The 15,413-nt window shown below is 38.8% G+C and overlaps 3 protein-coding genes across 7 annotated transcripts in view; 1 reads left to right on the top strand and 2 right to left on the bottom strand.

Moving 5' to 3' along the window:
- Positions 1-9,577, top strand: part of cnksr2a (connector enhancer of kinase suppressor of Ras 2a) — a 62,035-nt gene extending 52,458 nt beyond the window's left edge. The window contains exon 21 of the mRNA XM_079447388.1: positions 7,322-9,577. Within this exon, the coding sequence (XP_079303514.1) occupies positions 7,322-7,363 (42 nt within the window). The 3' untranslated portion in view covers positions 7,364-9,577. The remainder of the gene's footprint in view (positions 1-7,321) is intronic.
- klhl34 (kelch-like family member 34) lies at positions 794-3,366 on the bottom strand. Its single transcript, XM_079447798.1, has one exon. The coding sequence runs from the start codon at positions 3,251-3,253 to the stop codon at positions 1,490-1,492; it is 1,764 nt and encodes a 587-aa protein (XP_079303924.1). The 5' UTR covers positions 3,254-3,366; the 3' UTR covers positions 794-1,489.
- smpx (small muscle protein X-linked) lies at positions 5,088-14,589 on the bottom strand. 5 transcript variants are annotated; one of them, XM_079447380.1, is made up of 7 exons: positions 14,515-14,561; positions 13,213-13,309; positions 12,323-12,537; positions 9,698-9,761; positions 7,284-7,370; positions 6,975-7,114; positions 5,088-6,287 (listed from the first exon to the last, which is right to left on the bottom strand). In XM_079447380.1, the coding sequence occupies exons 4-6, from the start codon at positions 9,734-9,736 to the stop codon at positions 6,989-6,991; spliced, it is 252 nt and encodes an 83-aa protein (XP_079303506.1). In that variant the 5' UTR covers positions 9,737-9,761; positions 12,323-12,537; positions 13,213-13,309; positions 14,515-14,561; the 3' UTR covers positions 5,088-6,287; positions 6,975-6,988. The 5 variants fall into 5 exon arrangements, with proteins under 5 accessions (XP_079303506.1, XP_079303508.1, XP_079303507.1 ...); XM_079447382.1 differs by lacking the exon at positions 12,323-12,537 and having other exon boundaries at positions 14,515-14,589; XM_079447381.1 differs by lacking the exons at positions 12,323-12,537; positions 14,515-14,561 and having other exon boundaries at positions 13,213-13,328.
- Positions 14,590-15,413: the final 824 nt, after the last annotated feature.

Here is a 15,413-nt window from a genome sequence, read left to right as displayed (position 1 = left end):
TTAATGGAGGAAGGAGATGAAACGTTGTGTTTTCACTTGTTTCTCGGTTGAGAGCAGGTCAGAATGTTTTCCATGAGCACAAGAGACAGTTCTAATGGGGCTCTATCTCTGACCATTCTTATTTCGTTTCTTCACCTTTCTGTCTATTGTTTTCTTCTACTCTTTCTATTAACCCTGGAAATGTATGGTTCAAACCAACCTAAGCTGGTTTGCTGGTCCTAAATGTCTCCCATTCTGCTCCAAGGCCATTATTTGTTTTGGCTCTCGTCAACTGGTCAAGCTTAAGAAACAAGTAGGCAGCCAGCTGAAAAATACTTTTGTTTTTTTTAATGTACTCTCCCTCAGAGTATTAATTTTGTGTTTTTGTCACCAACAGTGCATCTGTTTACCTTGTTAGAGCTTTAAGAGGCTGAGGGTGAGTCAAGCAAATGTTCATTTTTGGGTCAACTATCGCTCTACTCAAACAAGCCATACCCAAATGTCCTCATTTGACTTTTCTGCCCATGTGTTCACTGACCTTTTTTAACATTTCTCATCATTGACTTATTTATTTAAGGTGTGTTGTTTTGCAGAATTGGTCCGAATGTTCTTTTCAAAGAAGCCTCACATATTCAGAGATATTATGCACAATCTTTATTCATGCATTGTCAAATTTGAATTGTTCCTTACATCTTTTCCTAAATCTATCGTGATGCTTCAGATGAACTTAAATATGGTTGATTTTTGATGCAAGACATGATAAATTAAATGTTATTTTCCTTATTTGTAAGGTAAGTCAAATGTAAATGCATTCATTGTTTTTTATTGACAGAATTGTTATATTTATGTGCACTATGCCTTTAATACTTATATTGGCGTGTTTTGACCTCACATGTATCCTTAAGAGTATTTTGCTTCTCTTAAGCGTCTGTGAGTGTACCCTCCTTCCGTTTCACTTCTTTTTTTCTACTATCCACAGTCTGTCTCCAACATTCTTGCCAGATGTCCTTTAAGACGTTTTGACTGGCACCTTTGATCTTCACATGGTGCCCAATATACAAAACTTGTCCAAACTGCGCTTCAGCCAATTCGTCTGCGTGTTCCAATGTCGTTTCCTTCTGTTTTCTCTTTTACCAAAGTGCAATGCAAATGTGCAAAATTCGATCTTGAGCTCTGTCCTTTGCTCCAGTGTTTGTGCCAGATTGATGGCATTTATCAGGACAAATGTTTTTTAATGATAATTCATCTGTCAATGTCATGGCTTCTTTACCCTATTCATAGTGACTCATTTTCAGGAGCTATTCAATACTTGCTATTAAATACATTATGGCTTTTTACCCAACCAAAGTCCTCTGTGTTGGGGTAAATAAACATCCATTGTCGTCCATGCCAGTTGACAATTCAGAGTGCTCGGATGCAAAGTTACCCCATGCCCTTCAACTTACTCTGGTCCAGCTAGGAATGACAGACTTCTGTTAATTCGTCTATGTGGGATGAATGTGAGGGAATTTTAGGTCTCCGGAGGGTCTTGAATGGCCAAAAGGGCACACTGAGTTCCACACATGGGCCCTGGTAGTTTACACACTTCCTTCCAAGCGTCATATTCTGTGTCGTACTGCAGCACATTTGTGGTGCACACCTCCTGTCCTTCCTGCCATTTCCTTCCCCCAAACATAAGCACACGTCTTCCCCCTGTAGCTATTAAGCCGTAGCAGAAGCGATCATTCAATAGGGGCTGTAGACGAGTCCACAGGTCCTGCATAGGATTGTAGTGTTCAATGTCACAGAATGGCTCATACATTCCCAAAAAGGCGTATATTTTCCCCCTTACTGTTGCCATTTGGTGCCCAAATCTGGCAATGGACATTTCTGCACGTTTTTGCCAGGCATCACCCTCAAAGGTATTCAGAAACATCATCTCTTTACTGCTGTCGGGGCTGTTGCCATGGATGCCTCCGGAGATGTAGATTCCCGCTCCGATGGTGGCACATGCTTGCCCGTGGACCTGATGTGGCAGTGACACTCCACTTCGCCAACACCCTGCATTCATAATGTATCTCTCCACAGATGATAAAGCAGGCTCACTCTTCTGTCCTCGCCCACCTATGGCGAAAATAACACCCTCCACTACACAACAAGCAAACTGTGCCCTCTTCTGTAAAAGCGGTTCCATCTCTTCCCATTTCTCAAACCGTGGGTCAAAGCGCCATACCTGGTCAGTGATGGCCATCACAGCAGTCTTCTCATTTTCCTCATCCACTTGCACCACCTCGCCACCTAGCACAAACAGAAAGTTCCCGACAACGCATACCCCTTGATGTTGGAGCTTATTTGGCAGAGTAGAAGAGAGGGTGCAGAACTTCCGTCTGCGTGGTTCATAGGTCAGGATCTGATTCTGGGGTCTGTCTGCTTCTGGCCCTCCACCCACCAGCAGGATTTTGCTGTTTGGGACTCTTAGGCTGGTGTGGACACTTTGAAGAAGAGGTTGGAGGGGACCTTGATGGTGGTAGTGAAGTGCTTTCTGCACTAGGCTGTGAATGAAGGGAGTGCGTAGAGCAGGTTTAAACTCACTAAGTTGAGACAGCTCTTCATGTGGGACCAAAGCAAATCGGTTACGACTAAGTAGTGCATTACTTTGCAGGGCAGAAAGCGGGTTCCACTCCAGCCAGTCAAGCGCCAACTGTAGAAGGTCAATTTCCTTCACTCCTGGCATCTCCTCAGCTGCAAGCACATCTTGCAGAGACTCAAGGTTTAACTCCAGTAGCTCAGCTTTGTTTTGCCCTACTGCAAGTATTCTGCACATGTTACAGGCAATAAAAGAGTTGCTGGCATTAAATGCATCACAAAGGCCATAGCGAGCTGCTATGTTAGCAAAAAAGCAGCAGTTGTCAAGAGCAATGCTTTCCGAGATGTAGTCAGTGCAAAGATCCATGGCATGGTTGACCTGCAGATAAGTTGCAGCTTGCAGTGTGACCTCCAAAGTGGAAGGTGACAGTGAGATGCATGATGTGTAGATGAAGTCTAGTATCTGCTCCAGGCCCACGGAAGACAAGGCTGGCAGACTGATAATATGGGCTCCAGATTCCAGAGTGTGTTCTTGGAACAAGGACCAAAAGTAATCGCTGGAACAGGCTAGCAACGTACGATGAGCAGGGAACTCCACACCCTCCGCCTCCAAAACAACATCGCACATCCGACCTTCCATACGCAAGCTCTGGTACCGAGATAGAACACCATCGCTGTGTCTGTTGCTTAGCATCAGGAAGTAATTCATTGCAATAAAAGTTTTAAAAAAGGGTTAGAAAGACCACGCTTTTAAAAAAAACAAGTGGTAAATAAACAAAGAGCTTGGTCCTCTTGATCCTGAAGAGTTTTCAAAAGTGTGTGTGCCCGGTCCGTCCGAATGTGGGCCATTGCTTTTGCAGAGATCTCGTGTGTAAAGTGCAAAGGGGAGGGTCGACCATTCCTCCACCACTCAGTAGACAGCCCACAAACAACTCAAAAGATAGGCACGGGGATTCAACCATATCTCTCAAAGGGAGGGGAAAGGACAGGCGAAACATTTTGGGGCTGTGGGGAAGTAAACAGCCTGGCAGGAGGCGGCATCAAGCCAGGGGTTTATAACGACCAGCAGATCTGAAGTCATCACTTGATGAATAAAGATGTTAGTCAGCACTGAAGATTTCTGATTGTCGCCACCAAAAGAAAGCAATGTAACGGAAACTCAAGATCGATCAGAATCATAAATGCAATAGGATTGAGTACTAAACCCCAGGAACATAGCATCTGTAGATCGAGCCAACAAATGAGGTTAAAAGAAGAGACGGGTCATGCCAGACTTGTTTATGTTGGATAGTTGTATTTGTGTGTGTGTTGTGTGTGAAGATGGTCCACATAAAAAGCTCACATCCCAACCTCGTGAACATTGTACCATCATCCACCCTAAATAGCCGCTGGCAGAGAGATGAGACTGGGTTGGAGAGAGGGTATTAAGTATAGAAGCGAGGGGTGATTATGGTAGAGCTTCTGGTTACATTCTCGCACCCACCGCTCCTGATCCCATTCGAGTGGCTTCTTTACACTCAACATTTGCAATGCAACGCTTCTACAAGCTTATGTCTGGAGTCACTTGCAAATTCACCATCACTTAGTACCATCGCATAAATTGGGAGGAGGCCACAGACCCTTGTGTTGTACTTTTGTCTCAAGGAAATTATTTCCATTTTATAGACTTGTTAATGTAGACAACACATTCAGCTCTTAAGGTTTATGTCATTGACCTTTTTGAGCATACAATGTGCGTATTTTTGTTTCAGCCATTAGTGCATTAGCAGATGCATTTTAAAGCACAATAAATTAATTAAGAGGCACTAATTATCTTTTTATATATCATCAACAAAACCAGACTCCACTTCCTCGCATGCTTATAGAGGTTTCACAAGATCATACTATTTCCCCTCCACTATAATGTCTAAATATACCCTGCCATTTGTGTATTTAACTATTTTTCATGTGATGTGTATTTATTAGTTTGTTTAATTGGCGATTCATTATTTATGTGCTCACGCAGTGTGTGTACTATGTTGTCCCTGTTTTGACCCCTGGATCCAGAATGCAGTCAGACCTGGGTGGCGTTCTAAATATAACAGCTTCTGTTCCTTCTATTTGGGTTTTTGTTGGCTTTGGTGGTCATGGTGAACAATTTTGATTTTATCTGGTGCGCATAAGGCTTTGTATTTGAATAAAAGGGTTTATCTTAACTACAACCTGTATATACAATACAATATTGAAATTATGAAAATATAATACCGAAGAAAACAGATACTTGTGTATAGAAGAGAGAAATTGAGTTATGCTGAGAAGTTTTATTAGTGTAGGCTTTCTCTGCATTGCATTATGGGTAAAGGGAGATTTCTGAAGGCTTTGTTGATTAGCTGGCCAGCTGCTGTTTCTTGTGTTCCATCATTTCAGCCAGATGCTTAATCCTGACAAAGTCAGTACCACAGGATTGACTGGTCCTGTTCCACAATTGTCCTCAGTGTCTTTTTTTATAGATTGGTGACAGCTGTCACTGTATAAATTAAAACAATTCTGAATTCTTCAATATTGTCCATTGTTCATATTTAATCTATGATTAACATACCAAGTTGCTTCTTTACTCTTTTGTTGTAAGCTTTATGTAAAACAGAACATTCCGTATCTGTAGTTGTTTGAAATGAAACGTTGAGGTTCGACTTGTATTTATAGGATGCTGTTGTAGCATCACTAACAGTACTGTCATAACACACCTACTTGAAGGGATAAATTATAAGCACTTATAATATATTTTATAACAGTAAAGTCATCTAAACTAAGAAAAATTTCTGACACTGGACTAAGGAAGAACATGTGATTTTTAATAAGGACACTTTCACTCAAAAAGGACCATGATGTAGTACAGACACATACTGTATGATCTGGTTCGCAAAGGAGGAAAAGAGGAGCTTTACACAGTTAAACTGCTGCTGGTTTATATACATAACAAACCGACGATGCTGCATTTGAATCCAGTTCTATTTGTTCAAGGATAACAAGTGCTGGCTTTATCCTCCTACAGGCTTGCTCCTGGAGAGAACGCAAAATTATATTTTATTATGCAACAGCCTACTCATGTACTGCAACACACAAGAACAAAGCCAGAGATAAAGAAAGACGTGTAATGAGTGAAAACAAAGCTACAAAGAAAGTGTTTTTTTAGTGTGATAAATTCAAGATTCAAGGAATTCCAAAAGGGACAAATCACCGTCATCACTTAAATCTTACAAACCTATATGACTTTATTTTTTATTGTTAAGGAGTTTAGCTGGTCACCCTCTTCTTTCATTGGAATAGTCATGCATATATAAAGTGTGTATATTGCGTAGTTTCATACTGTGTTGTTGTGAATGATAAAAGCACATGATTCAACACATGATAGAATGAGAATACACAACTACTTGTACTTTAAAAGCAAATCTATGCCAAACACAGGGCATTTAAAAACAAAATACAGAAAAGCATACAGACAGATTTAAACAGAGATGACCTATAGTTGACAGGGACCAATCGCTGATCTTATAACTGCTCATTTCCCATCAGTCTTTGCTTTAAAAGAATCCGCCCCCTCTCTTATTGTATATCAGTGTTGAGTATCGTAATCATTATTAAGGCTTGTCGTCGATTCCGTCATGATATTGTGATCCATGCTCAGGGTGTTAGTTGTAAATACTTGAATATTGTTGGATGAAGAAGGTAACCTGGGATTGCAAGTGAATTGGGGGCGGAGACACCTGTGGAAGAAAATGCGTTTAAAAACCTGTTCAGATCACAACGTTTGCTGTCAAGGTAGTTTGCTTTTACTGTCATATTATGCCTTGACACATTTTTAACATTGTTTGTTTTTAAATACCACACAAGTAATCAGAATTTTATGGCTTTTATAATATGCGTTTATAAGTGTTAGTATTTATATAATATATACATTTTAATATCCATAATATTTCCAGAAAACTGACTTTATCCTAAAGCCTGATCACTGTAATTTTCTTCTTGACACACTCACACTTGTTCTACAGATGGATGAAAGGGGTCACAGAGCTTGTTTTGCTCTATAATAGGTAAGTCTGGTGAGGCATGCTGGCACACAACAGACGGACTTTGGCTGCCCCACTGATCCACCGGTATTAATAGAAACTGATTCACCCACATACCCCTCACACTCCCAGACAGCAGCTCCATGGCTGACATATGCACACTCACACACGTGTACGCTATCTGGTTACATCTACTGACACCATGTGGTCGTTTGTGAACAAAACATGGGGTCGTCTCTAGAATAATTGAAGTAATGATGTGTTTATCAGATCATGTGGTCTTACATTCTTGCCTACTGATGTGTGCAGATGTGCGTAGGATTTAACCCAGTCACCAATGATGGCTGACTGACCAATGAGTGTATATTTGACTGTCAGATTTACCTATGTTGTGTTGTTTAGTCCTTAGTGACCCATTTTAGCTCACTCCTTGCATTCTGGATCTCAGAGAGGTTGACGGTGGGGCCCGGTAGTTTCACAGCACCAGGCAGGGGCTTTTTCTCTTCTGGAGAAACTGGGGTTGCCTATGAAATAATCTGTGTTATTGTGAGAGATACTGCTGGGTGAAGATCATGGCGAGGAAGAAGGAAAAATGTTTAAAGAAAATTAAATGTGACCTGGACATCCACATGTGTGATGTGTATTTTTTTGTTTTTTATGAATGTGTCTGTGATTCATCCATCAGACTCTAACCTCTGTTGTTTCTACTGACTCTTCTCGCCTCTTCCCAGGAAGTCCCGCCCCAGGACGGAGAGCCCCCATTGGAATATTGAGGTTAGCCTTTAAGACAGACAGACAAGAAGAAGCACCAATGAGAAGCTGCCACCGCTGTCACACCCTCAAACAGGAGTGAGCTGAAGTCCACCAATTTGCAAATAGCTCCTGTAACCATGCCTATCTAATCCCCACAGTACCAAAGTTTAGCTCATGTGATCTTGTGCAATGGCAGAATGTAGTTGTAGAAACCAAGCCTTTCCACAAAACCTGCTGGACGTGTCTTCCTGCTTGTCTTTCATAAAGAGCAAAGTGCCTATATGGAAATGAGCTGCGGGCGATGTAGATAAACCAGGGAGACGACAAGTGATCCCTCTGTTTGCGGAGACCGAAACAAAAAGCCCTGTCTGTTTTAGCCAGATCTATATTAGATGATATCTCCATGGCATGTGTGTTATGAAACGGAAGTGTTGAAATGTGAAAATGTAAATGTGTTTACAAGTTTACAAAACAGGAAGCAAAAAGCGAAAGTAACTCGCCATGTGTCTTTGTTTTCTCAGTTTCTCTTAAAGTCCCCTTGAAATCAAAATTTGAAGTTTGTTGGCTTTTAGGATAAATAAATCAGCCATATGGATATCTATAAACTAGTGTGATTCAAAGGACTGACAAAAGTCAAATTTAGCACAAGCATTCAAAACTCATTAGAAATCAAAGATTTGTATGACTTCATTCTGTACTTCAACTTGTAAAAAATATTTCTGACAAATCAAAAGCTCTAGAATCCAGCATCCGTCCCTGTTTTTGGCTATTTTAAAAGAGCTGGAGCCACTCAATATGTCACGTCCTAACTTCCTGTTTCAGAGGAAATTATGTCAATGCATAGAACGAAGCTGCAGATTTCAAGGCTCTTCAGTGGTTCTTTAACCATCCAAACACGAAAGAAAGATATTTTCTTGACGTTCGATGCAATTGCTTTGTAGACATTCTTCTGGATGTTTTGCCAACATAATGTCAAAGACTAATTTAGTTGTAAAAGCATTTTGACAATTATATCCTTAAGCAAAGCATGTAAGATGCTACAACACATTGTTTATCATTGAGCCAAATCTGTAAGATTGCTCAGTTTTGCATGCACTGGACTTTATGGGCACTTCGCATCTCAAAATAACATTCCACAAAATGTTAATATTTTAGAGAAGAATACAATGAGAATGCAGGTTAATGTGCAAAAATCCCACTCTAATTCAAACATATTAATATTAACATATTTTTGTGATAAATATAAGCTAAACATCAGACTCTTTTATGCAGATTTAAAAATTATTATAGAGATTAAAAATTACTAATGCAAAAGTTGAAAGAACATATCTATTTTTTGTATTATACAAGACAGCATAACAACATAAAGAAGATTTTTCAAGAAATTCACTTCACCCGAAAAAGACCCCCAGAACAAAGCAAACAAGCTCAGGGGTCTAATTAGTTTTTTCCCCACGATACCACGAAATCATATATTAATGGTTATTTTGAACAATTAACTATTAGTTAGGAAGAAAGCATTTTTGGTTTAATACTTGAGCCATGCTAGTTCATCAAACTCCTGCGTAAAATAATATTTTTCTCCATCCATCCATTATTCATCTCCATTTATTTTTCTGTTTGTAAAGGCTGCTGGATTATCTTTCCTACAGTTGTACAGTATTGACCAAGTGCCCCAGTCTCTGCATGCTTCCTTTTCTCTGTGCTCTGATGGAGCATCTCACATCTCGCGTGTAAGTTTGGGCCTTTTATTGATTGATCTATATATTGAGAGTTTTTACGAAACGTTAAAAGGTGTCTATTTTTGGCTGATGCGTTCTGTGTTTGTAAATTATTCTCTACACCATGTTTCTGAACTGTGGTGAAGCATTATGAAAACCTGTCTGTCCATGCTTGTTTTCTTCAGTCTATGTTAATTCTCCGCATAGCCAGACATAGAATATACACGGTTAACATATTGTAATGGTTGTTAGAAACTTTGAAAAGTGTACTAAAGTCTACAAGTCTATTTTTATAAACATGTTTCTGTTTGGATAAGAAATGTTTTCTTACAGAAAAGAGTTAAGCTGGAAGCATGTAACAACTACATCAATAGCATTGTATATTTCATGTACTGCTCAATGCCTTGTTGTGAGATGTACAATACTGTAATATGCATTGAAATGTGTTTTTACAGTTATGACTCAATGTTTAAAGTAGAAAACTGGCTTTTCAAATTAAATTATTTAATGTTGACCTGCCTGAATGTGTTTATGAGCGCAAATGCACGACACTGCGCAAATCGGCTCCAAAAACTTCACATCTATGACAAATACGCTTTTCTTTAAACTAAATATGCATGCATGCATACTCACCTGAAGGGCTTTGACGTTGGTCGACGGCTGTTGAGACATTCTGTGCTGTTATGAAACGTTCCTGCTGTAGAAAAAACAAGGAAAAACTGAATGCATTGATCAGATGGACACAACGAGCCTGTGTGAATACGAAGATGTGTATGTATGTTACAAAAGGCCCGAACAACAGAGACTGGGAAAAGTAAAGGCCCCCTGTGGCTCTCAGGTGGCCGTGGATAATCTTTCGGTTGCTTAGTGACTCCTTCAGTGAGAAGCAGGTAGTAGCTGTTACCCCTGAATCATTTATGTTAACAGGGGAGGATAATGCTGGGATAACACACTCATTGTAGTTTTAGGAACATGAAATGGAATGTTTAAAAAACGGATAGGGCATTTTGGATAGACATTTGATTGTAGCTCTTATAACTCAGGATGAAAGTTGACTGGGTTATATGATGTTTAATATGAAAAACAACTTTTATTTTTCTCTTAAATCTCATTAAGACATCAAAAGTAATGAGTACAGGAAGTGATGGGAGCTTTCTAGAGTCTCTGTTATTATTTTTTAATCTTTATCACATTTATAATAAGATCATAAAGATGTTTGTTTAACATTTTGATTTGGTTATAAATGTTGGTTGTATTTTGTTTAAACGTTTGTGTTGACGTTAGCATTAAAAACTGATACAGGAAGCTCTTCTGTACCATCATTATTAACATCTTTCGAAGTGGTCTATATATTGTGCAGTTTTTTTATAAAATCTCGATGCGACTAATATATTATATTGTCCTTCTGATAAAGATGTGGTCAAAAATACTTTGTCTCTCTATGCACTTGATTTTCACCATTATTTTAAAGGGGTAAATATCATTCCATAACAGCCAATGCATAAAACATTTAAGAGGGGAAAAGGACGAGTTCCATTTCACATAACCCAGCAAATTTTTATGTTTATGAATGGGGACTGTTTTGTGTGGACACGGGTGGAACTTCGAAGACATTAGTGGAGACATTTGCATATATGAAATAAAAATGTTTCACCTTCACAATAGGAGGGAGGGATTTTGTGTCTCTGTTCAGTAATACATCAAGTGATCTAGTGTTTTAATAAACACAGCTGTACACTCTTGTTCTTTACGTTCCAAAAAATATATTTTATATTTAATATACTTTATATTTTAAGAGTGCATGCAGAGCTTTGCTTATGCATGACTGAGTGGTTCTGGGGGGTTAATGCTTATAATTTGTTTAGTAACCTTAGTAACCAGGGATATTGTATGCACATAAACAGTTCATTAAGTGGTATGGCGTCTCTGTGGCTCAGCACTAAGCTAAATTTATCATTCAAAGAGAACAGCAGACACAGAGGCAGCTGTCCGACACTTGTTTTCTGCACATGGTCGACTCTAAAACCACTGTCCCTCTAAAAGTCCCTTCACTCCCAAAATATAACAGCCATATACAAACTGCTTTGAGTACAAATCATGCATTATAGTCGATATCATAAACCTGATTATGATCAACTTACACCACGGCCACTCTAATGCAAAGAACAATGTAGGTTAACTGCTATGCAAATATAACCCAGTCTTTAAAGCAAGACAAATTTCATAAGTTTTTTTAATATCTCAGAAATCTCCCATGCCTTTACAAGCATAATCCATTTGCATCACCTGCTCCCAATCACCGGAAACCTCCGAAATTCTAGATCTTTCTAAACTGTCTCACGCTTCTTTTATTCAAAGTACACAGGCATGTACAGTATTTGACACAGCGACGCATGAATTCTATGAACGTGCCATGTGTCAAGTGGTTATTTAAACAGATTTATGGAATAAACATAGATTACTATAAACATTGTTTACTTTGCAAAACATCAAATGATTCTGCCTTAGTTTTATGTTGAAATAAAGCCTGATGCTCCTGCAATAAAACAAGATAAACAAGAGTATCATTTACATGTGTAAACACATCCATGCCCTTAGGTTTAGCTCGATATAACCTTGCCTGTTTGTTCCAGAATGTATTGTGTGGACCCAAATCCAACGAAATCGAGCAGTTCAGTTTATTGTCCTAAAAAGAGAATTACCCTTTTTACGCTATGGGATTTATGACCAAAACAAGGTCTGCGGTTAGCATACTGTTATCTCACGTTTTGTTTTACAACATGAATTACACAAAGCTTCTTCAGGTTGCAGGTTTACATGCACAGTGACTTGCAAACAGTAGCAACATGTTAGCATAAATTATCTAGAACAAAACATAAAAGTATTTTTAAGTACAGTTAACTATAGTGTTTACTCTTTTGATTAAACCAGCTAATGGCTTATAGTTGTTAAAGGGGCATTAATCCCCTTTAACAACTATCCAAATCCAGTCATACCTGACCTATCTATATAGACTATTGTTAATTTATAAACATATTTGTAGCCTATTCATTGCTAAATGAATTTAGAAAAACAGATTTCAATCTAACAAGGTCAAAGTCTTAACTGTTCTGATTTTTATATAAATGGTCATCTTGCTTTGCTTTAAGAAAACACAGCCCTTCTCTTATATGAACTGTGACCTTTAATTGTCATAAATAAATGCAAACATCACACATGAACACGCAAATCCTCCCTCTGCTCGCAAAGGTGCCATACCTGCTGGTGTAACGGTAAGCTGTCGTTTTCCAGAGTAAGATACAGTATAGATCTCTCTCTCTCTCTCTCTCTCTCCCTCTTCTGGTTTTGTTTTTCTCTTTCTGGACTTCTGGACAATCTTGTGGTTCTGTTCTGGCTCCACGCCTCTCTTTCTTTCAATCTCTCCACGCAATGGAGGAGCAGGGGATTCCTTTCATATCTGGGATTTGTTCACCCTATAAATAGTAGTGGGATACACAGAGTGGACCTGCTTTCTGTCTACTCTGACCATTCATTTAGGGCCTTGTACGTATGTGTGTGTGTGTGTGTGTGTGTGTATGATCCATTCACACTATAGCCGTTTCCAAAACATATGCATAACCCCACGCACAAAAATGTGACCACATATACAGTATGTACATGGGTACAGTTTTTAAGACTGTATTTAAATTATGAGATTTAAAATGTTTACTATAGTTATGTTTATTAGTTTGTGTATATTATATTAAATATACCGTTCTCAGCTCTTTTATGGTAAAAATAACATTTTAAAAATGTGAAAAGAAAAACGAATGATAGATGAATACGAATGGCCTTTATTTAACCAAACTGTACTCATGCTTTTGAAAATATATAGTGTATACATGCACTGTGAAAACAAGCATTACCCATCTTTGCTTTGTTAAATCTGATATTGCACGGCATCAATTCAAAACTGCAATTCTCAATGTGTATATTTAGAAGGCGATAACCTAGATCAAAATGTTCTCCACATGCCTAAGGTTGGACAAAATAGAGCATTATCCAAACAGCACCATCTTGAGCACTTATTCAATTAGAGCAACAACAAAGATGGAAGTATACAACGACCTTTCGAGGACTCACATACCCTGACTTTAGGATGTTCTTACCTGTTCAGCTGCCAGCGTGAGGTCCACACCCCCTTGCTGCTTTCTGTTCTACTATGATGGCCAGTATAAAGCCCCTGTCTGTTCTCTGTGAGGTCCTCTTCCACGTAGTCAGAATTACAGAGCGAAAATACTTATTAAGATCATGACCTAATTTAGGCTCCAGCATACAGAGCCCAGGGAGTCATCTGATTGGCCCGCGGCTTGACATGACGACCTGTTCCCATTGGTATTAGCACCACCAATCTTGAGGAGTTTTAAACTGGGCTAATTTTGAGTGACGACTGGACAGGGATAAACAAACCATGGTAACAGTACATGCTGTCAGTTAAAGGATTGTCTGCTATATTTGCTAAAAAAAGATTTTCCTGATCCAAGCTGGTTCATTTTTGTTTGTGCTAATTTACAGTAACTGGGTTCAGCACATTCATACTGTATGGAGGAGCCTGCAAGGTAAGTAGTAAAATGTACATTTCAAAATAAACCTTTCTGTGATCATTTATTCACATTCATGTCATTCATCATAACCTGTATTTGACTCTTTCTCCTGTGGAACGCAAAGGAAGATATTTTGAGAAATGTCTCAGTGGCTTTGTATACATACAATGGAAGTCAACAGGGCCAATGTTGTTTGGTCAAGTCAAGTCAAGTCAGCTTTATTTATATAGCGATTTTTACAATTTTCATTGTTACAAAGCAGCTGTACAAGAAAACATTGACTATAAGAAAAACATATAAGGTTATGCAAGTCAAAACAAAGGTCAAATATCAGACAGAATTCCAAATTCCTATATGTAGTATTAATTAAATAAAACTATAAAATTCTAGCAGCCCCCCCGGCCAGGCAAACATTGGCGAGGAACCCAAAACTCCATTGGAGGAGAAAAAAAACCTCAGATGGAAACCAGGCATAACCAGGGGATTCCAGTCCAAGCTCGACACAACAAGGCAAAATAATAATAATAATAGATTTAAGATTATCCATTAATAATCTAATAGTGGCTGAAATTTTGTATCGCTGAAATTTTATTTGGTTACTAATAATCTTCATAAAATCTAAATTTTTGTGTGAACTGTTTCATTTAGAGGCCTCATACCAACTCAAGCAAAAAGTCGATGAAAAAGTAAAAGTTTCTACCCAAGGATTAACAGAGTGATTACCATATGCATTACACATTCAATATCCCTGTTCAAAGTTCCTAAAAAAACAAGCTTTGAATCCTAAAGTCCTCTCTGCTAAATGAATCATGAACAGCGGTAAACATCAAATAACAACATGTGATGGAGAAAAACACCTGTCCTTACCTGGATGTAAGTGACTCCTCAGAACCGTCACTGTTGACTGTAGCTGTACTGGAGCTCACAGCTGATGGTGCTGGTGACAGACAGCAGAGCTACAACATGCAAATACTCACCTGAATGTTCCTCCCTCAAACTGCCATTACATATTTCCTCCTCTAATTGTCAATCACCATATGCTTCATTGACATTTGTGTCAAACAGAAGACTGTACTATTGGAATCTCCCCAAGCAATAGCATATTTAGTACTTAACATAAGGAAAAAGCTGGTTTTCTCTTCAAATTGATCCCGTATATGTGTAACAATTACATATGCATATCTCATTATAGTCATATTATCGTCACAGCAAAGCTAAAACAATACAAAGATATCGCATTTGGGCTGCATGGAACTATTACGGTCCAGAACCCATCATTTGCTCTTATGTGCTTAACATTTATAGCCATGACACTTTTTCCACAGCAGTACTGCATAGTTCAATGGTCTGTATCCACAAACTGAGCATCTTTGGAGTACCAAATACTCAAGCCCATCAACAGGCAAACGCTACCTATAGGGCAAGAAACCATCATAGACGTACGAATCCAATGGATTTAATGGAAACCAATGGTCTTTATTCTGATGATATGTTTGGTCCTGACAGTGATTATATCTAGTGGATGGGAACCAACAGAAACATGTAATCTTACTGAAATAATGCACAAAAGACACTAAATAAATGCATTTCATAATGGCTTTCAATGGTAAACAGCTGATGGGTCATTTGAAGTGGAAATCATTACAGTTTTGTTGCTGGCACGAAGTGCAAGAGAAAGTGACTCGATGCTGACAGCGAATGCAAATGACGTTTCACAAGCTGCATCGCGAGGCAAGAACGAGGCACTCGATCGATCGCTCTGTGAG

This window comes from Barbatula barbatula (genome assembly GCF_947034865.1).
Source record: "Barbatula barbatula genome assembly, chromosome: 23".
NCBI classification, from domain to species: Eukaryota; Metazoa; Chordata; class Actinopteri; order Cypriniformes; family Nemacheilidae; genus Barbatula; species Barbatula barbatula.
Note: the sequence above shows the minus strand (reverse complement) of the source record. Positions and strands in the feature narration are given on the sequence as shown.

What these genes read in the sequence shown, in the direction of transcription:
- klhl34 (XM_079447798.1), bottom strand. Translation starts at nt 3,253, where the DNA reads ATGAATTACTTCCTGATGCTAAGCAACAGACACAGCGATGGTGTTCTA.
- smpx (XM_079447382.1), bottom strand. Translation starts at nt 9,736, where the DNA reads ATGTCTCAACAGCCGTCGACCAACGTCAAAGCCCTTCAG. An exon ending in CCAACGTCAAAGCCCTTCAG is followed by an intron (nt 7,371 to 9,697) that starts GTGAGTATGCAT and finishes TCTGTCTTAAAG; the next exon opens with GCTAACCTCAATATTCCAAT. An exon ending in AGTCAGTAGAAACAACAGAG is followed by an intron (nt 7,115 to 7,283) that starts GTTAGAGTCTGA and finishes ATTATTTCATAG; the next exon opens with GCAACCCCAGTTTCTCCAGA.